This window comes from Grampus griseus (genome assembly GCF_964374135.1).
Source record: "Grampus griseus genome assembly, chromosome: 7".
In the NCBI taxonomy this organism is placed as follows: Eukaryota; Metazoa; Chordata; class Mammalia; order Artiodactyla; family Delphinidae; genus Grampus; species Grampus griseus.
Window position 1 is genome coordinate 9,484,211 of NC_139001.1, and position 18,890 is coordinate 9,503,100.

The following is an 18,890-nucleotide window of genomic DNA, read 5'->3' on the forward strand; positions in this document are numbered from 1 at the left end:
TGGACCAGCAGTGAAGTATCTTAATTTTTTTTTTTTTAAGACAAAACTTAAGTTTTTGGACATCTGAAACTTACGGACATGACATTTCCAAATACTCCATTTACTTATTATTTATTTATAAAAGCCAACAACTCTGCCTCCCAGTTTTCTTCTCTGTGAAGTGTGGGTTGTAGTACAGCCTCAGAGTGTGACAGTTCATGTGGTGAAGAGTTAGAACCGTGCCGGGCTCTTGGTGAGCACTATGTGTATGTAGCAGTTTAATCTACAAAGCTGTCTGTAGTTAACCAAGTGATTTTAATCATGACTTTGATTTTTCACTCGTTTTCTTAAGCATTTTCTCTTCCTCATTAAGACTTTTGAATAGTTGACAGTATTTAATCATCAAATTTAAAATTGTAAGTAGTTACGTACTAAGTATACAGAGTGCCAGGATCCAGGTTATGGCAGAGTTCCTGCATTCCCAGGATCACAGCGTAGTTGGGGGGACGCAGGACAGAGTGCGAATGGGTGTGGAAAGTGAGTGGTAGAGGTACCAAGTGAATGAGCCTTTCAGATGAGGAGCCTGTTTCAGGAAAGAGAGGGGAGAGTTAAGGAATCAAAGGGTGTAGCTTGAACAGAGGATCAGGCTTGGTGGTGAAGAGCAGAAGGGAGTAGCTCTGGAGGGGATGGGAGGCAGACGGAATGGAAGCTGGGATAAGAAATTTGGGTCTTTTGAATCTACCCTGGTCATGCCTGTTGCTCAGAGGATACAGCTCTTATATGTTTACATGTCCAAATTTCTTACTCATGAAACTGTAAGACCTTTGCTGTAGCCAACTTGTTCTGCTTGGTTATTTAAACACGCTTTTTCTACTTTGTTTTACTCCAACATATTTTTCTCTCGTCAGGAATGAACGTCTTTACTCTCTCATCCTTCATGCCCCTGTTCAGATTGCGTCTTACATGAAACCTAAACTTAAGTTCAGAATAGCATCACGCTGATTGTTCCACGGGTCAGGATTGAAATGCTGATACAGAAATCACAATTTTATGATTTTCACTGATGGGTCTTTCCTGATGACTCTGGAAGAAATTCTGTGAGCCAACTTCATTGAGGAAGAAGGGTTGGAGTGCTGGCTTTATATATGCTTAGGGCCTCGGGTTGTCAACCAGATTCAACCGTACAAGTCAGCTGGTGTCTGTTAGGAAGCCTTTCTAACTAGCTCTAGAAGAATCCTGACCAAAATGTCAGAACAGAATGGGCTCCATTCTTGAATAGAGATGACTGGTAAGCCAGGGAGGAACTAAGCCAGTCTCTGGGCTCAGCAAACCACTTGAGCCCATTACCTGTCACATGGTCTATGCCTCCAGGACGATGAAAGGTTAGGAGCATGGACTGGGGAGCCTGGTGCTGCCACTTACTAGCTGTATGAAGTCGGGCTAGTTATGTAAACTCCCCAGTAGTAACCCAACGAAGGGCACGGTGACTGTGCCTACCTCATTATGTTGTTTAAGTGATTAAATGCTAAAATGTGTAAAACACAACGTTATCTGTTACGTGGTATATGCTAGTATATAAGCATTAGCTTTTGAAAGAGAAAGACTTTGAAAGTTTCAAATAACACAAGTTGTCAAACTTTTTTGTTTTTCTGTGTTTGTTTCTAGAGCTTTATGCTTTTCCTTCCTTTTGGAAGACATTTTCCTCTACCCTCCTAGGTTCTTCTGGCTGGTCACAGGAAGTCTGAGTAACTCACCAAAATGGCCAAAACCCTCCTCTTAAATACTGTCTTCAGCCAAAGACAGAAGAGGATGTTGGGGGTAGTGGTTTGGGACTTCAAAGCAGGGAGGAAGGCAGTCCACATGGAGCAGATGTTTGGTAAACAAATATTTGCCAGGCCAGGCAGAGACAATGGGACCCAGAGTGGACTCTGATCCCTAGGCCCTGTTTTCCTCCCACCATCGCTAGCCCATATTCTTTGCAGATACCTCTGGTGATAGCTCTGTTGTGGGAACCGGCCCTTTATCAAAATTCTTTTAGGCAGTTAGAGAGTATAAGTCAGTTTCTTCCCTGAGTCTTTTGGGCCTTGATTGTTTTCAGCTGTAAGTAATCCGCAGGCCAAAGAGACCTTTGGGGCTGGCAAATTTTGTGTCTCCTCGTTCCGTTCAAAACAAATGAAGCAAAACCACAGCACCTACCTTTTTTTTTAAGGGAGTGGCTGGGTAGGATAAAGATTCCTGGAAAGGTCAGGTCTATCTACGGGGTTGCTGGCCAGCCCAGTGCAGGGGTGACCCGCCAGAGCAGGTGTGACCTGGTCCTTCCACCCTCACAGAGGCTTCCTGGGATGAAAGTGTATACAGTTTTGCCCATGTCACTTAATATTTTAAGTTAAGTCTGTTTTACTGTTAGCAGTAACAGTATTTGGATGAAGGAAATAGGCTGATCTAATCTATGATTTCTGTTTAACCTGGGATAATTATGCTAAAAGGAGCTAGGATTAACTGGCTTTAAAGCACCATCTGGTGGATACCAGGTGTTACTGCAGTTTTTTTCTTTTCTTCTTTCCCTACCTTCCTCCTAGGCTCACGTGTGAGTGGAGAACAAAATACACAAAGTCCTTACTGTCATGGAGCTTTTAGTTTGGGGAGGCCGATACACACACACACACACACACACACACACACACACACACACACTCATTCATTCATGTACATGTATATGTAGGATGTGTGCTGAAGAACTAAAGCAAAATAAGAAGATAGAGCATGATGGGGAGAGGATAGGGTGGAATGAGGTGACATTTGAGCAGTAGTCATTACTATCTAGAGGAAAGGCTATCTCTTAGCAGAAGAAAAGTGAAGCAAAAGCCCTGAGGCAGAATTCTCTGCCTGTTGGAGGATGACAGTGGCTAGAAATAGGAGTCAGGCGATCACATAGGACACCCGGGCCAAGCTAAGAATTTGAGCTTTTGCTTGAACGAGATGGGGAGCCTTTGGAGGCTGTGGAGGAATGATGTGAACTTAGGTTGTATGAGGATCCACTCTCACGCTGTGAGAGTAGGACATGAGGTGTGGAGAGCGCCATTGCAGAGACCACTTAGGAGCCTCTAGCACTGGGCCAGATAAGAGATGCTGTGGTGACCAGTTTGGAACATATTCTGAAGGTGGGGCTTACAGTGTTTAATGATGGGTTGTTAAGGCGCCAGAAAGGGAAGCATCACGGGTGGCTCCAAGGCTGTGGTTGCAGCAGGAGGTGAATACTGATGCCAGTTACAGCCGTGGAGTACTGACAGAGACGTGGAGCTGGGTTAGAAAGCTTTGCCAGACCCAAGCGGGTCACTGTTTGGAAAGTTACAGTTGACTGTTTTGTGGACTACATCAGATCCTTTAAGCTAGCGGGGAAAGGAACTGTGTTAATGGTGCAATAATAGTCATTATTTACAAGTAATCAGTAAGTGAAATATAACCTTCTTGACAGGACTGTGGTTAGATTAGGCTTATAAACTATGGAATTAACTTATCTTTAGTTGCATATCTAATTTATGGTGTGAGCTGATAGGACCTTGTTAGAACATGAAGGAATAATGTGGGTGCTGGTGTGGGTCCAGACGTTCCTTTTTTTGTGTTTTATTCAACAAACCTCTATTAAATGGCTGGTGTTTGCCCCGGCACTACAATGGATACAAGGTGAATTAAAGTTACCCCTAAGTGAGGTACGCAAGCATGTAATGAAATCATGGTAGTCTAATGTGGTGAGTACTTAAGTAGCCAAAGTGTAAGTTCTGAAAAAGAAGCAAAGTAACTGCTTGGGCAGATAAAGAGGCTTCTCCTAAGGAGTGGACGTTTGAGTTGGTTCCAGGGGAACAGTTCACCAGAGAGAGAATGGGAAAGAAAGCCATTCCAGACAGTGCCATCTGTTCCCTGAGGGCACGGTATATAGCTGCAAGGGTACTCGTATTAGTATATGAGTTTGAACCATACAATTAAAATGTTGGGGCCACAGGAAGCAGGAAATAGTAAAGGGTTGCTGGTTCTCATTCCAGGTGACCTGGACTGAGGGAAGACAGGACAGTTTGGGAAATAACCTCTAATACATTCTGGTAGACAGTTGTTATTAGTATCCATTGCCAAAAGGTTGGCAGGTTAAAAAAAAGGGCAGCACAGATTCTAAACTTTAACTTGTCCTACTTATGTTCCTCTGTAGGTTGGCACAGGTCTGGGGCCTACACTGGAGTTTTATGCACTTGTATCTCAGGAACTACAGAGAGCTGACTTGGGTCTCTGGAGAGGGGAAGAAGTAACTCTTAGCAATCCAAAAGGTAATACTAATCTGTGACTAAGTCAATTTGTTATTCAGTTCAGGTAAAGGGCCCTTACAATTCATTATATATATTTAGCTTATAGTAGAGGGCCTGGCTCTCTGAGCTAATTTCTTTTCACCTTTGTTTTCTCATTTATCAAATAAGGGAGACCCTTCCAGCTCTAGAGGACTTCATTCTGTGATCTGCTATCTGATTTTGAGAACACTGAATTTCTTAAATGTTCTTAATTACCGGGTCTGTCTTGTTTTGGGAAATAGCATCTAAAGTTTGGTGATTTACTCATTTTATAGGAAGCCAAGAAGGGACCAAGTATATTCAAAACCTCCAAGGCCTGTTTGCGCTTCCCTTTGGTAGGACAGCTAAGCCAGCTCATATCGCAAAAGTTAAGATGAAGTTTCGCTTCTTAGGAAAATTAATGGCCAAGGCTATCATGGATTTCAGATTGGTAAGTATAGAATTACCTTTTTTCCTACAATTTTTTTGTACCTGTGTTCTGTGACGGTACCTTAATCCCCTGCATTTAATGCTATATTTTAAAACACTGCTTCACAAACCTTAATGTGCATATGAATTGCTTGGAGAATTTATTTAAAAAGCCAGTTTTGATTCAGCAGTTCATGGGTCAGGCCCAGGTTTCCACATTTTCTTACCAGCATTCAGGTGATACCCAAGTGCCAGTCTGTGGACCGTTCCTTTAGTAGCAAGGGTTCAGAGAATCAGGCAACATTAAGGGTGGTTTTAATTATATATATTTTTAAGTGTTTGAGTTAGATTTTTAATTCAATGGGAAAAGTATGAGCATGTGGCTAAACTGCAGTAAATTTCCATTAACGTGCAGGAGTGAAAATAACCCAAAAAATTAGTATTCACAGAGAGGTTTGAATGTTTCTGGACTTTTCTTCATTTTTTTCTTCATGTTTTCTGAGATACTTTGTCAGTATGTGTAAGACGTTTTCATCTGATGTCAGGCTTACAATTTCATTGTTGTTGAAAGAATGTGCTGTTAATCAGTTATTTTTGAAGTTCCATTTTTTCATTTTAGTTATAAGTAATTGGTCTTCTACATTCTTCCTTCCAAATATGCAATAATACAGACTGAAGTGGAATTAAGTTCACTTGGTCCAAAATTGAGTAAGACTCCTCTAAACATCTCTTGGTGTTGAGGTCCTTATGGAGAATGTATGTCCATCATTGAAAACTTCTTTTTTAGGGCCAGTGTTTCAATAGGAATCTTCAGGTTTCGAATTTTTTTTTTTTTAACAATATCAGCCCCAAATTGAGTTTAAATGGGGACAGTTTCATGTACTGAGAGAAACAGTTCTTTAAATATGTTTTTTTCCCCTGGGGATTACTTGACCTTTTAAAATGACCTCTTGAAGTGTCGCTTAAAGAATTGAGGCAGTGCTAGAAGCTTGGTGTGACTGTTGTGATATTTGCACCTTCTCTTTCAGGTGGACCTTCCCCTGGGCTTACCTTTTTATAAATGGATGCTACGGCAAGAAACTTCGCTGACGTCACACGATTTGTTTGACATTGACCCAGTTGTAGCCAGATCAGTGTATCACCTAGAAGACATTGTCAGACAGAAGAAAAGACTTGAACAAGATAAATCCCAGGTAGGCTTAGAAAATGAGACAGTCAAGTGGATCAGTTTCTTTTTGTAGAAAGATGAGTTCTTTGTCAATGATTTGTATTTGGTCCAGTTATTATTTTATATTGGAAGAGTTTAAATTTTTATTATAATAACTGAAGCATATGATTTTACAGTTGGTAAGGTGACCTGTAATAACAGCAGGTGTTGAACAGACAGCTTGACCAGCAAATAAAATACACCTCTAACTAAAACCATAGGGCTCTTGTTTATTATATTTTAGATGGACATTATGTATCTGGGCAGATACTCTATCATACTGAGTTCTTTTAGTAAGCATTTGAATCAATAAGGCTATTCGCAGGACAGATTGATTTTCCAGAAAGATGGCTTAATTTAGGAACAGTTCATCTGTTTCTAGAGAGATCTCAGGAAGATATTTTTAAAGGTCATGGTAGGTATCACTGTTTCTTGGTGACATCTGTTAAGGTTTCTCTGTTAGATCTCATGGGTAATCTTGATCTTTAAATCATTAATGTATACATTAACAAAATTAAATCATTTGAGAATAACAGTGGTTCTGTGTCTGACATTGGAAGAAGACAAAGTTGTATTTTTAAAAAGTGGCATAGAGTCAGACGTCTTGTATGGGGGCAGGTAACGTGGACCAGTGTTAAATCAACTCCCATTTTATAAATTACGTACAATAAGAATGGAGATTTAAGATTCTGTAGCTAGAAGAAGTGTCACATCTCTTAAGATAGAGAGGAGCTTATAGCAGATGGGGTTTTTAGAATACTTTTTGTCGGGGAAGGAGGTGATTTGTAAGAAAATTAATTTTATCTCCCATATTAATCGGTAATTATTAATGGTAATTTTGGGGTAAATGTTTATTAAGAGAAATTGGTGTTTAAAGAAGCCAGGTCCCTCTTTTCCATATAAAACCTGTTGTCTTGGGATTTTTAGTAAGGTTTATGCTCACCAACTTTTAAGGTTTAAATTTTAAACTACTGTCATCTTATTTAAGATCATCTCTTAGGAAAATAACGCAAACACCACCACAGACAGCCCCGCCCGCTCCAGATACAGGACAGCTTGTGGTGCTCTTCCACGAGCCTTACGTGTACTCATTCATTTAATCTGCTGTGAGATTTAGATATTCCCGTTACCCCTACTTTACACATGAGAAACCCAAGGCAGATGGTTGAGTAACCTGCCCACAGTCACATACCTAGAACACCGGAGAGCTAGAACTGAAACCCAGGCTGTCTGCTCTGGAGCCCACACTCTGACAGCTTTTGCAAGCTCTCTTACTTACCCTTGTCTCCAGTGCAGTGTGCTGCCACAGTTCTCTTTCTCAAATCTTTGGAGATTTGTTCTTCTAATCTTTATTATTCCTGATGTTACCAATTTAAAAATATAAAATCCATAGCACAGAAACCACACTCCAGAAACTGGCAACTGGAACATGAGGACTGGTGGTATTCTCACACACCTCACCTCATTATTTATAAAGCATTCTGATGGAGCAAGTTGTCCTGGCTGAGTTTCCACTGGGCAGTTTAAATTCTTGAAAGGCACATGGAAAATGGGCTAAAACTTGGCTTTCAATTTAACGTGTAAGGTCTAGAGAAAGAGACAGCTAATTCCTTTTAAACATCTCAAGGACATATTGTATATTCTAGATTCCTATCAATGATAGCATTTTGGAGAGCTTTCTAGTCAGAGAACGTTAAAATGGAGAGTTTAAGTCCTTTTGCTGAAGAATATTTCAAATGTAAAATGAAAAGTCTTTCTTTGTGTGTCATCCAGTGATGTTCCCGAAACTGAGAGAGACCTAAACATGTATTTTTGCAGAGGAGTAAAAATTCTCAACAATGTATTTTACCTTAACCCTAACCCTCCTCTGTGTTTTGAATTATCTGTAATCCTACGCAGCTTTCACTTTCCTCTTTAAAAAATGACTGTTAACCAGAACTTCGTAGCCTTTTTTTTGTTTAAATGATTTTCTGCACTTTGACTGTTTAGCCATTAGGAATTTCATACTCGGAGGCATCTTTAATTCGGAAGGTCATTTACCTTCTTTCTCCTATACTGGATACCTTCATTTTCAGATAGAATTTGCAGTTTTGTATGTTAGTCTTTGATTCAGAAATTATATTTTATATAAGCCTTTCATGATCTTAAACATTTTAAAAAGTGAACAATACTAACTTTTTAACATTTGTCTTCAGAGTAGGAGTTGACTTTTCTTAGGGGTTTGCTAGAGCCTTTTTTCATCACACTGTTGCTGTATGAATACAAATTTGTTAATGCTGGGCCTACAGTAATCGAATGAAGAATCTCTGGGTATTCTTTAGACTTGAGCTTGCAGAGAAAAAATTTATTTATACTAGATAGTGCATTATTTGTATCTACAATTTCCTAACTGCACTGTATTACTCAGTATTTGCTATATACATGTATTGGATTCATTAAGATTAGCCTAGAATTTATAAAAAGTTTGTCTGGCTCTATAGAGCCTACCCTCTTAAATTGACCACTGTGCAAATGATTATGGCCTTTCTGTGAAATCTGACTGAATATGGTCAGACTGAGTAGCGGACACCTCATTGCAGAGGAGCACTCAGGCTATCTTGTTTTCTCATATAAAAATAATTGGATTTTGAAGTGTTTAAGATTATTTCCTTTCTGATCTCAGTGACTTATTTTTGTGTAGATGATGACAAAAAAAGAAAGAAATAAGAGCTAAGGGAACCCATAAAATTTATTAGCATATCTTTTATTTCATAAACACAAACATAACTGACTGAATTACTGGGCTTGACCCCCCGCCCCCTTTTTTTTAGACCAAAGAGAGTCTACAGTATGCATTAGAAACCCTGACTATGAACGGCTGCTCAGTTGAAGATCTAGGATTGGATTTCACTCTGCCGGGGTTTCCCAACATCGAACTGAAGAAAGGAGGAAAGGATATACCGGTCACCATCCACAATTTGGAGGAGTATCTAAGAGTACGTACTCGCAGCGCCCCCTGGGGCGAAGACCAGCTGTGGCCATGCGGGGCTGGGCCCGGGGGGCCTGCTTTGAGGCGGGGGAGGGAAGGGAGGGTCGAGTGAAGCACAGGTGCGTGTCCGGTAGCTGCTGCACACCGTGGTGTGAGACCTTTGACGCCCGGGATCACTGCACGAAGTCCACTTCTCCTGACCTTCGCTTCTGTTTGCTCTTGAGAGAACGTGTCAGATGTCTTGCAGTACCTTCTATAACCTTGAACTCTCTCTCTTCAAGCTTGAATACTATCTAATAACATCTCATTTTCTTAGTTTGAAGAAATCAGTGAAAAGCAGCCATCCCTTGTGTTGTCACTAAACTGCATTTCTACCTTTCTATCAAGCCACCTAACTTGACCTAATAGCCTTTAACGCTGTCCACGCGTGCGTGCGCACACACATTTATGGGTTTGGTGAGGCCTTTCATGATCCTTGACCATATTTGTTAAGGAAAACAATTTTGTACTGAATACAAATTATGTTTTAGATTACAACCTATGTAAGTCTTTATTATCACTACTTTTGGAAAAATTTCTTTTGGTTTATTCCTGACATTGAATGGAAAGAGCATTGGGTTCCAGACAAAATACCACCTATACCTCCTAGACCTGACTTTTCCACTAACTTACTGTGGGATTTTAGATAGAACCTCTGAAAAATTTCAGCTCCAGTTTCTTCATCAGTTTGAGAGAAGAAGATAGCAGAGGACCTCTATTATTTAGTATGCCTAACAGTTCTGTGATTCCTAAGTAATTCCTTTAACAGTCAGTAGGGCTGTGTTCTCATACTACCTACTTTGAGAAAATTAATCTTTCAGCTTACTAGTAAATGATGAGTTAACTCCAAACTAGGTTCTCTGAAAATATTTGTAATAATGCTTGTGTTTTTCTGTCAACAAAACGCTATTGTTTTCATTTTTATCTGAGTAGGTCCCCTATTTCTGAATCCAAAGGGTTAGCCAAAGTCATTGATGACTAGGAGATGTTGGACCAATAGCAGATGCTTTCTGTGGCCCTTCAGTTTCACGTGGCTGCATTCCAGAGTTTACCTTTCTCTAAGTGGAGACACATACTGCAGAAGGATTGGGCTCTGAGAACTTAACAGGAGTTAGAACTAAAAATTGCACATTAAAAATTTAAAACACTTAACAGTTGGTAATTTTGACTCTTGAAACATTATCTTTAATTCTCAATAACATTTTATCCTCTTCGGAAGTTTCATCTGCTTCTCATCTGGTAAGGTAAAGTATAACTCATAGGGATTTTATGTACTGATAAATGAATTTTAAAACACACTAAATATATTAATTTATAACACACATGGCATTTTTTACATTTTCTTATTGGCCAGACCCTGAATTAGAAGTTGACCTGACTTGTCTTTTACTTACATAGTTTACTGGGAGATATTTTAAAGACTTCATTTTTTTTTTTTTAAGTGATCAGGAAGGATGTTTCACTGTAGTTTGCCAAATAATAAATAGGAAAGAAATTTGAAATCTTGTCGCAGATTTTGAAAGAGTTTTCTTTTTGCAGCTGGTTATATTCTGGGCACTAAATGAAGGCGTTTCCAGGCAGTTTGATTCATTCAGAGATGGATTTGAATCAGTCTTCCCACTCAGTCACCTTCAGTACTTCTATCCGGAAGAAGTGAGTAGCTTGTGTGTAAAAGAAATGGTCATCTCTAGTTCTCTACCTATAATTATCTTAGTGGGGTCTCTCTGTGCTATTTAGTCAAAGACCCCATTGTTGCAAACAGAAAGGTAGATGGTTGGGTGCGGTGGCGGGGTGGATGTTTGGGAAAGATAAGATCATTTCCTGAGTGAGGAAGAATGTTAAATGTAATGTATTAAGTATAATGTCTAACATATATAAATAAGTATTAAATATAGTATAAAAGAGCATGGGATCCATGTGTGATTGAGCAAGCATAGCATTCTGTTTTTCTTTTTGTTTCTGTTTGTTTGTTTTTTTTTTTTTGGCTCTGTTGGGTCTTCGTTGCTGCGCACGGGTTTTCTCTAGTTGCGGCGAGCGGGGGCTACTCTTCATTGAGGTGTGCGGGCTTCTCATTGCAGTGGCTTCTCTTGTTGTGGAGCGCGGGCTTCAGTAGTTGTGGCGCATGGGCTTAGTTGCTCTGCGGCATGTGGGATCTTCCCGGACCAGGGCTCGAACCCGTGTCCCCTGCATTGGCAGGCGGATTCTTAACCACTGCGCCACCAGGGAAGTCCCAGGCATAGCATTCTTGTCAGCTGACCCTCGACGCTGCTTGGTGGAGAGTGGAACTTGGGTTTCTGTACACCTGTGGCTGGCGGGGAGAGCCATGGGTCCATAGTAATGAAAGTGACACTGGGGAGGTTACTTGTTGTTGTTTTTAAGCTAAACTTTCTGGATTCGCTGAGATGTTGATTGTTTCATGAGCGAGGTTAGTCCTTGAAGTTTTAAGGAAATGTTGCAAATTACCTAGTTGCCAAATCCAGAGAACACTTGTGAGAATGGAGTTAATGAGTTTATGTGCATCATTTTTTTCCAGCCGTCTTTACTTAAGGTGCAACAAGAATCTCAGAAAACTACTCGCTGATAGTGGGGTGTCATGGAAGGGTCTGGAAGGTGTTTGGCCCCCCTTTCTGTTTCTGTTCGAGCACTAGCTTTAGACTACACCTTTATTACCGACTGAATCGGGGATCTTTAAAGGACTTAGCGTTTTCATCTCAATTATTATTTTTATGTCCACTTTGATTTGCTGCTTATTAAAACATGTGGTGTACCTGGCACTTTTAGGCACTAAGTGTCACCTGGAATTGAAAACAGCAAGTGTTCCTTTTGGAATTGGATCCTGGTCCCCACTACTTAGCGGTGTGACCTTACCCAGCTTGTCCTATCTGAGCTGACTGGCTCATTCATAAGATTGAGATAACCTCTCGCTTACTGAACAAGATACATAAAGTACCTGACAGTGAGTGACACGTAGTAGATACCAAATTTCACATGCTCCAAATGGATTTTCTCAGAGTGTACGAGTCATCCTGCAAATGGGCAGTCTACCAGGTGAGAGATGGTTTAATTGGAAACTCATGTTAGATTTTCCAAGGACACACAGGCATTTTTTGCTTTCTGATATCTGTTCTGTAATGACTAGCGTGGTCCTAGATGACCATGTGGCACAGAATTGCCTTTCTTCACAAAGTGGGAAAACCTACCCATTTGCTGTGTCTCAGTTCAGCTCTCCTCTCCCACTTCTGTCTCCAGCTCACTGTTCTCTCTCTTGGTTTCCATTATGGTGTGCCCTCGTGTTTCTAAAAGCCAGGATTTATAAAATCTCCCTGGTTAGAAGTAGATATTGAGTTAAAGCCTCTTAAGAAACGAGAAGAATTAGGAGAACTTCAGTTAAGGGCTGGTCTCAGGTATGTTTTGTCTTAGATTAAAGGCTCCCTAGAACCTAGTTCATGCAAATGGGCAGCGCACCTGTTCATGTCAGCTGAAGAAGAGCTTGAATCTGTAAATATACTAGAAGAGCACATTGTAAAAGCACATTGTAAAGAGTACCAAGCTGAAGTTCTGGGGCTTCTGTAGACCTTTATATTGGCACGCCACAGAACAGAACATGCGTGCATTTTCAGCCAGTTACACAGCTGTGTCCTTAGTAATCTGTTGCCCGTGTTTAAACACACAGCTGGATCAGCTCCTGTGTGGCAGTAAAGCAGACACTTGGGATGCAAAGACACTGATGGAATGCTGCAGGCCAGATCACGGTTATACTCATGACAGGTAAGTCCTGGGTTCTGCCAGTTTTCAGATACACACACATATATATACATTTTAAAATTTGTTTACTTATTAAAGGAGGCTTTCTAATATTTTGGCTTCATTTCTCTCAAGACTGCAACTTCAGGACCGAAAGGGTTTTTTGTTTTTTTTGCCCCAAGTATTTCTGTGAAAATGGGCGGGAGGAGGAAAGGTGGGGAATCCCACTGTGACCCCATTACCCATTTTTACGTATAGTAAAGTGGAAATATCTGTACAATCCCAGACAGGTCTTATTTATTACAACAGTAATCATTCCACTTGAATTCCAACTGTAACAACAGAAACATATTTGAGTGCATTACAATGTGAATTCATGTGTAGTCATATTTACATGTGATAGTCTCTAGCTAATTATGAGAGTCAAAACTGTATTTTAATACGATGAAGTAACTATGGTATATTTATTTCTGTTATAGTCGGGCTGTGAAGTTCTTGTTTGAGATTCTCAGTAGTTTTGATAATGAGCAGCAGAGGTTATTTCTCCAGTTTGTGACAGGTAGCCCAAGATTGCCTGTTGGAGGTGGGTACAGCGGTTGATTTACTGTAGCTATGAGTGAGTGTATGTGTGTGTGTGTGGGGGGGGGGGTGGAGAACGCACGCAAAACTTCAGTGCCAACAGCAGGATATTCTTTATTTGACCTTGAGTGCCTCTTAGTTATTTCAATATCATAATGTTTCTAAGTTTTCAATTTGTTCTGCAGTGTGTTAAGGGATATCACTGGCAGGACAATTCATAGGGATTGACTTAAACACACTGAAGTAGGACTACTACTAATGTACATGTAATGCTGCTTCTCTACACAAAATTCAAATTCTCAGACATACGTACATTATAAACCCTTAGATGGCTTAGATGAAAAGGCATTCTAAAGTCTGTTTTTTTCAGAAATGAATCCTAATATGAGTTGAATTGGCGCTCTTTTAAAAGCATAAGGGAAGCATAAAGAACTGTTTGCCTCCATGTTATACAGCGACTTTTGATTGTAAATACAGCACGTACCAGGTTCCGTACCGTCGATATATCTTGAATGGGTAGAGTTCATTCAAGATATATCGAGCAGGAAAGAGTACCTCTGTGTATGGTAATGCTGTGCATTAGAGCAGTGTAGTGTGTTTCTGATGGGGGCAGATAAGAAAGGGTACGTATACTTGTGCTTCCAGACCCATTCTCCTTATGGATGAGAGGCGGGTTTCCCTGAGCTAGCTGGCGGGCATCCCGTAAACTTGCCAAGTTCCTCTGTCCTTCTTTCTTCCCTCTTCATCAGGCTTCCGGAGCTTGAATCCACCTTTGACAATTGTCCGGAAGACCTTCGAATCAACAGAGAACCCAGATGACTTCCTGCCCTCCGTAATGACCTGTGTGAACTATCTTAAGTTGCCGGACTATTCGAGCATCGAGATAATGCGAGAAAAGCTGTTGATGGCAGCGAGGGAAGGGCAGCAGTCGTTCCATCTTTCCTGATCACAATGAGAAACGCAGTGTCTGCCTGTTACAGCAAAAGAGAAAAATCATGATTTCTTTTCTAAATGTATCACCTGAGTCAAGGAAACATGTTACGCCTTCTTGTTGTAGGAAAACGGCTTGCAGATTATAAAAGAGACACTTGGTTCCTATTCCTTAATGGCCCCATGGACTTAAAGTGATCAGGCCCTAAAACGTTGTTGTGATGAGGTTTCTTTAGCAAGTTCTTGTTTAAATTATCATTTATTTGACGAGTGAAGTTTTTAACTTGCTTTGCTGTGTGAAATTTAAAAAAGGGATGTTTTTCCAGGCTGAAACAATAAATGTCGCTGTGCAGTTTAATTCTGGGCTGTGTGTATCCATCTAGCTAAGTCTGCAGTTTTGTTTCCTCCAAAGACAACTCTTGTACATAAGTACAGAAATTAAAGCTCCCGTGTATTTGACAAATACAGTTTAGTAGGTGAGCTCTGTGTGCTTTTCACTTCCCCTGAGTTTCCCCGCCCTGATCCGTGTACTGTCTGTGCCGCTCACACAGGTTTTTTGTATACAGAACCCACAGTTGGTACATCTTCGTCAGCCATGGGCTTTCGTTGTTCCCTGTTCTCTCTCAAATTAAGATATAATTTAAAATTCATGGAATTGAAATATGTTGTCAATATAATTCAGCCTTTGTAACTAGGTAGCCTTTTCTTATAGCTTAGTTTTAATATAGTTGTAGGGTATCACTGGCCTTGTACCAGGGACGCACTAGGACTGTTTACGTGGTGATTCTGGCAACCACCGCCTCTGTGATGGAGGCAAGGAGAGCTCATTCGTTTCTTTTGTGTAGGTTAAAAAGTCTGCAGCTTGGGCTGGCCAGTATTTATTATTCTGTGGCCAGAGCATTTTGAATTGATGTATACGGTTTTAAGCAAAGTTAGCAGGTTTCATTCCCTGTTGGAGTAAAGAAAAAGTTTTCCCCCCTTTCTCTCGTTTTAAGTTTTTGTTCGGTGTCTTCTTTCGCTGTTCCGCTCTTCTCTCCCCCTCCTCCCAGTGCTCACGCGGGACAAACAGCTCAGCCTTTGTCTCGACACACATCAAAGCACCTGTAGGCCATGCTCTGTCCAGTTGTTTTCTGTGCTGATTTCTCAAATCTGCAATAATTCATCAGGTTCATGTTTTTACCTGAAAATAAATAAAGTTTGCTTTACCTTTTTTGTTTATAGTTCTGTGCCGTATGCATAACTTTTAGTTGTAGAGATGTGTCTCAATGCAGGCAGATCATCACAGCTCGTGGCTGATTTCGCTATTCAAAGAATTTAGAATAGCAACTGAAGAACATAAAATGTAGAAAGAGAATGAGAGGAGACTCCTTCCTTCATTCCTAAGGTTCAAAATTAAGCCTGTTGCATAAATTTGAGAGAATTTCCATCATTCATCTTTCTGAAAATGAGAGATGAGCTAATTGTTTTCTTATTGGACTTTGAGAAATCAATTTTCTTTTGTTTGACTGTTCTAAAGTCTTATTTAATTGATGTCAAAACCCCTTTGTCCCCTATTTCGCCACTTAAAAGAAACTCCGTGGCTTATTTTACTTAGATTACTTTGTCGTTTCCACTTAAATGGCCTTATAGGAGCATCCCCTCGTCTCAGTGCACCTGGGCAGTGACCCACCCCCCTTAGGTGGGACGGAGCTGTGAGAGGAACTCGGAGTGTCTCTCCCTGGTCCTTGCAGAGGCTCTGGAGAGTGAGCTGCTTCCCTTTGACATCAGAGGAGGGAGTTGTGTTTCTGCAGTTCTAACATTGACACCGTAGGACCTGTGCAGTTTAATCAAGTGAAACTAGTGTTAAAGAATGAACCAATTTGTTTTAAATTGTTCTGATACCTTTTTACAGACTAAGCGCAAAAAAGAGTTTTGCGTGAGCATAACCTTTTTGTTCCTCATTTTTTAAAGGGTTCTGTCGTTAAAATTTAGACGTATGTATAAACAAAGTAATGCATCATATTCAGATATCTTCTGTATTTAACATTTTAGCCATATCATGGCCCTGGCAGATTTGGCCTCATTGATCTCAGCGTCTAAGGAGTGAGTACATTGGATGGTTTTGAATCGCATGGTGGAGGTTGATTGTTTCAAAGTCGGTAGTTCTCTGTTTAAAAGCTTTCAGTCTTTAGCTTACTCCTTAATTTGGGGACACTTGGTTAATTAGGGGCAAGAAGACTTCCCATTTGAAAGCAATCTCTCTTGGCAGAGGCCTTAATATTACATCATAGGGAGAAATAGACTTCATCTGCTGTTCCTCCAGTTATGCCTTAAATTTATTTGCTGAGTAATCCTGTCAACAAGCACTACTCTCTATGCTTTACACACGTAGACAGTTTGGATAGTGGCTAAGACTTTGTTGTCTTTTAGTGTTTGCTGAGGTGGAGTCAGTCAGATGTTAGTCACAGCTAACACCGACTATGGCGTTGTCATTTAGACCGTTACTGATTTGATCTGCTTTGTTTATGAAAACATAGTCCTCACTATTTAAGAAGGAAGAGTTGGTTAAATGTATTCCCCTCCTCCCAGCCCCCCCCAAAAAGTGAATGAATTGTAAATGCTAGGTAGTCTCATCAGGAACAGACATGGAGAGAATTCTAGATGCCTTAGCCAAACCCGGCAGAAGAAACCTTTCACACAGCTTCTCATCGGATACAGACTTTTCTTTCTCTTCCTGTGCTTCGGCTCTGGTTCCCTGTGTTTGTACTGATCGAGAACTGTCTTCCACCTTATATTCCATAAAGAAGAGAGTATTCTAAAGTCTGTCCTGCATTTGGCTATTCTTGCAAGTTTGGTACATAACATGAAAGGGAGAGGTGCGGCTGGCTGGCTGACGTCACTTCCTGCCCTTCTTCAGGGCCTCCTGTGCGTAAAGGCCATAAGGCCGAGGGACAAAAAGCCCCAACTTCTGCATCCAAGAAGTTAGCGATTCAACTCTTGATTTTCCGCAGTAAGGATTATCGCCAGCGACTTGTGAGTGTGTCTTTCCTTTAGTTCCCCAGGCGTTAAGGCTGTGCTCCCGATTCCTGCCAGTAAATTCAGGAGATGGGAATGTTTCTGATAGTCCACGGAAGAATGTGATGAAAAAGGAGACTTGCTGGGGAAAGACATAACTGTGCGTTCAGAAACCAAGTCCTTCCGGGGGGATTCTGGATGCTCTTGTTCATTCTTCATTAGCAAAGATGATGGAGCCTTTAATTCATTTATCTTGGGCTTTGTTTTTTTGACCCACATTATTTTCCCTATTGTAATGAGAACATTGTTTGAAAATGTCATACTCTGTATTTCTTACTCTGAGAAATGCTTTTGTATGGGTCTTAGGTTTGACGCTGCAGTAGTTGGCATACCCAGTAAGGGATAACCTAGTGACAAATCACTGAAAATGCTTCCTTTGTTACCTCAAAAGAAAAAAATTCCAGACAAAATATAGCATTTATATTTATAGAAAATGGAGGATTGGCTGTTTTCCAAGAACTTCAAGTTAATTCTTATGCAAGGAAAAGTTCTTAACTCTAAAGACTTGTTCTGCATAAGGAGACACTCTTTAATAATGGAAGAGGTGGTTTTATTTTTACAACAAGCCTACTCATATTACCAAACCTATAACCAATTGCTGATCTCCTGTGTAAAGCATTTTTTTCTCTTATCTGAAACAGTGATTTATATGAACTGTTGGAATAATGGAACCTCAAACTACAGATGTGTATGTAAAATTGCATAAATGCACTGACTTCCTTCTCCCTGAATATATTTTTAATAAACAGCATTATCCTACATGGTCAGTTTTATTAAATTATGCACAACCAGAGGGTTCTTCTGAGAAGTGGTATGCTTGTATGGGTGGCTTTGGAAAGCTTCCTAGTGTGGTAAGTAACACAGTAATCTTAGCCTTTCTGGGAGGCATCAGAGGAGAGAGTTGTGTTATAGGAGCCAGATGTATTCAGAGAGATGACCCGAATACTTGCTTGTTGGTGGAGAGAGATGGGCGCTTGCGTTGTAAGCTACTCTGCAGTGGTGCAGTGGGAGCCCTGCGGTGGGGAGATGCTTGCCCCTGTGCGCAGACAGTAGAGCCTCCTGGTTGGAACCCCCTGAAGTCACTGTTCTTGGCTTTCATGACTGGTTGCTCTGCCCTTGACCAAGGTCTGGATCATCAGCCTATTCCACTGAAACAGAAAAAGAAAAGTCAAATTGATTTAGGAAAGCAAGGGAGGTGAGGGTTTCGTTTGCTCGTTTTGTTTTTTGTTTGTTTTTTAAGAGTGGTGATTGAATTTAGGGGTTTTTTTGTTGTTATTTTTAAGAGAACAAGTGAATGAAATGTATACATTTCATATACTTTCGTAAGTACACAGCACAGCACACGTATATACGCACTCATGTGTATTCTTCTGTATTGTCTTGGTGTAACTGCCTAGGTATAACCATATTTTTCTCTTGATGAATCTCTTGGTCCGTGAGACAACTAAATTACAGGTGGAGGGTGCTGTGCAATACCAGCCTGCCACCAGCCCGGCCTGTACGGGAGTCTGTAGGCACCGGAGCGTCTGTAGCACCAATTCCAGGGTGGGGCCGTGGAGCATCACAGTTTTGGTTGATGTAATTCTGCAAATTGACCTTGGCGTGTTGAGTTACACAGAGGATTTAAATCTCAGCGGCAGTTGTTTGC

General features: G+C 40.6%; 1 protein-coding gene across 21 annotated transcripts in view; it reads left to right on the forward strand.

The window, feature by feature from the left end:
• The window catches only part of TRIP12 (thyroid hormone receptor interactor 12), a 147,422-nt gene extending 132,876 nt beyond the window's left edge, over window positions 1-14,546 (forward strand). For all 21 annotated transcript variants that reach the window (XM_082658091.1, XM_082658076.1, XM_082658089.1 and 18 more), the window contains 8 exons: window positions 4,181-4,295; window positions 4,589-4,743; window positions 5,750-5,914; window positions 8,739-8,903; window positions 10,475-10,588; window positions 12,609-12,703; window positions 13,159-13,262; window positions 14,008-14,546. In XM_082658091.1, the coding sequence (XP_082514217.1) occupies window positions 4,181-4,295; window positions 4,589-4,743; window positions 5,750-5,914; window positions 8,739-8,903; window positions 10,475-10,588; window positions 12,609-12,703; window positions 13,159-13,262; window positions 14,008-14,204 (1,110 nt within the window). In that variant the 3' untranslated portion in view covers window positions 14,205-14,546. The remainder of the gene's footprint in view (window positions 1-4,180; window positions 4,296-4,588; window positions 4,744-5,749; window positions 5,915-8,738; window positions 8,904-10,474; window positions 10,589-12,608; window positions 12,704-13,158; window positions 13,263-14,007) is intronic.
• Window positions 14,547-18,890: the final 4,344 nt, after the last annotated feature.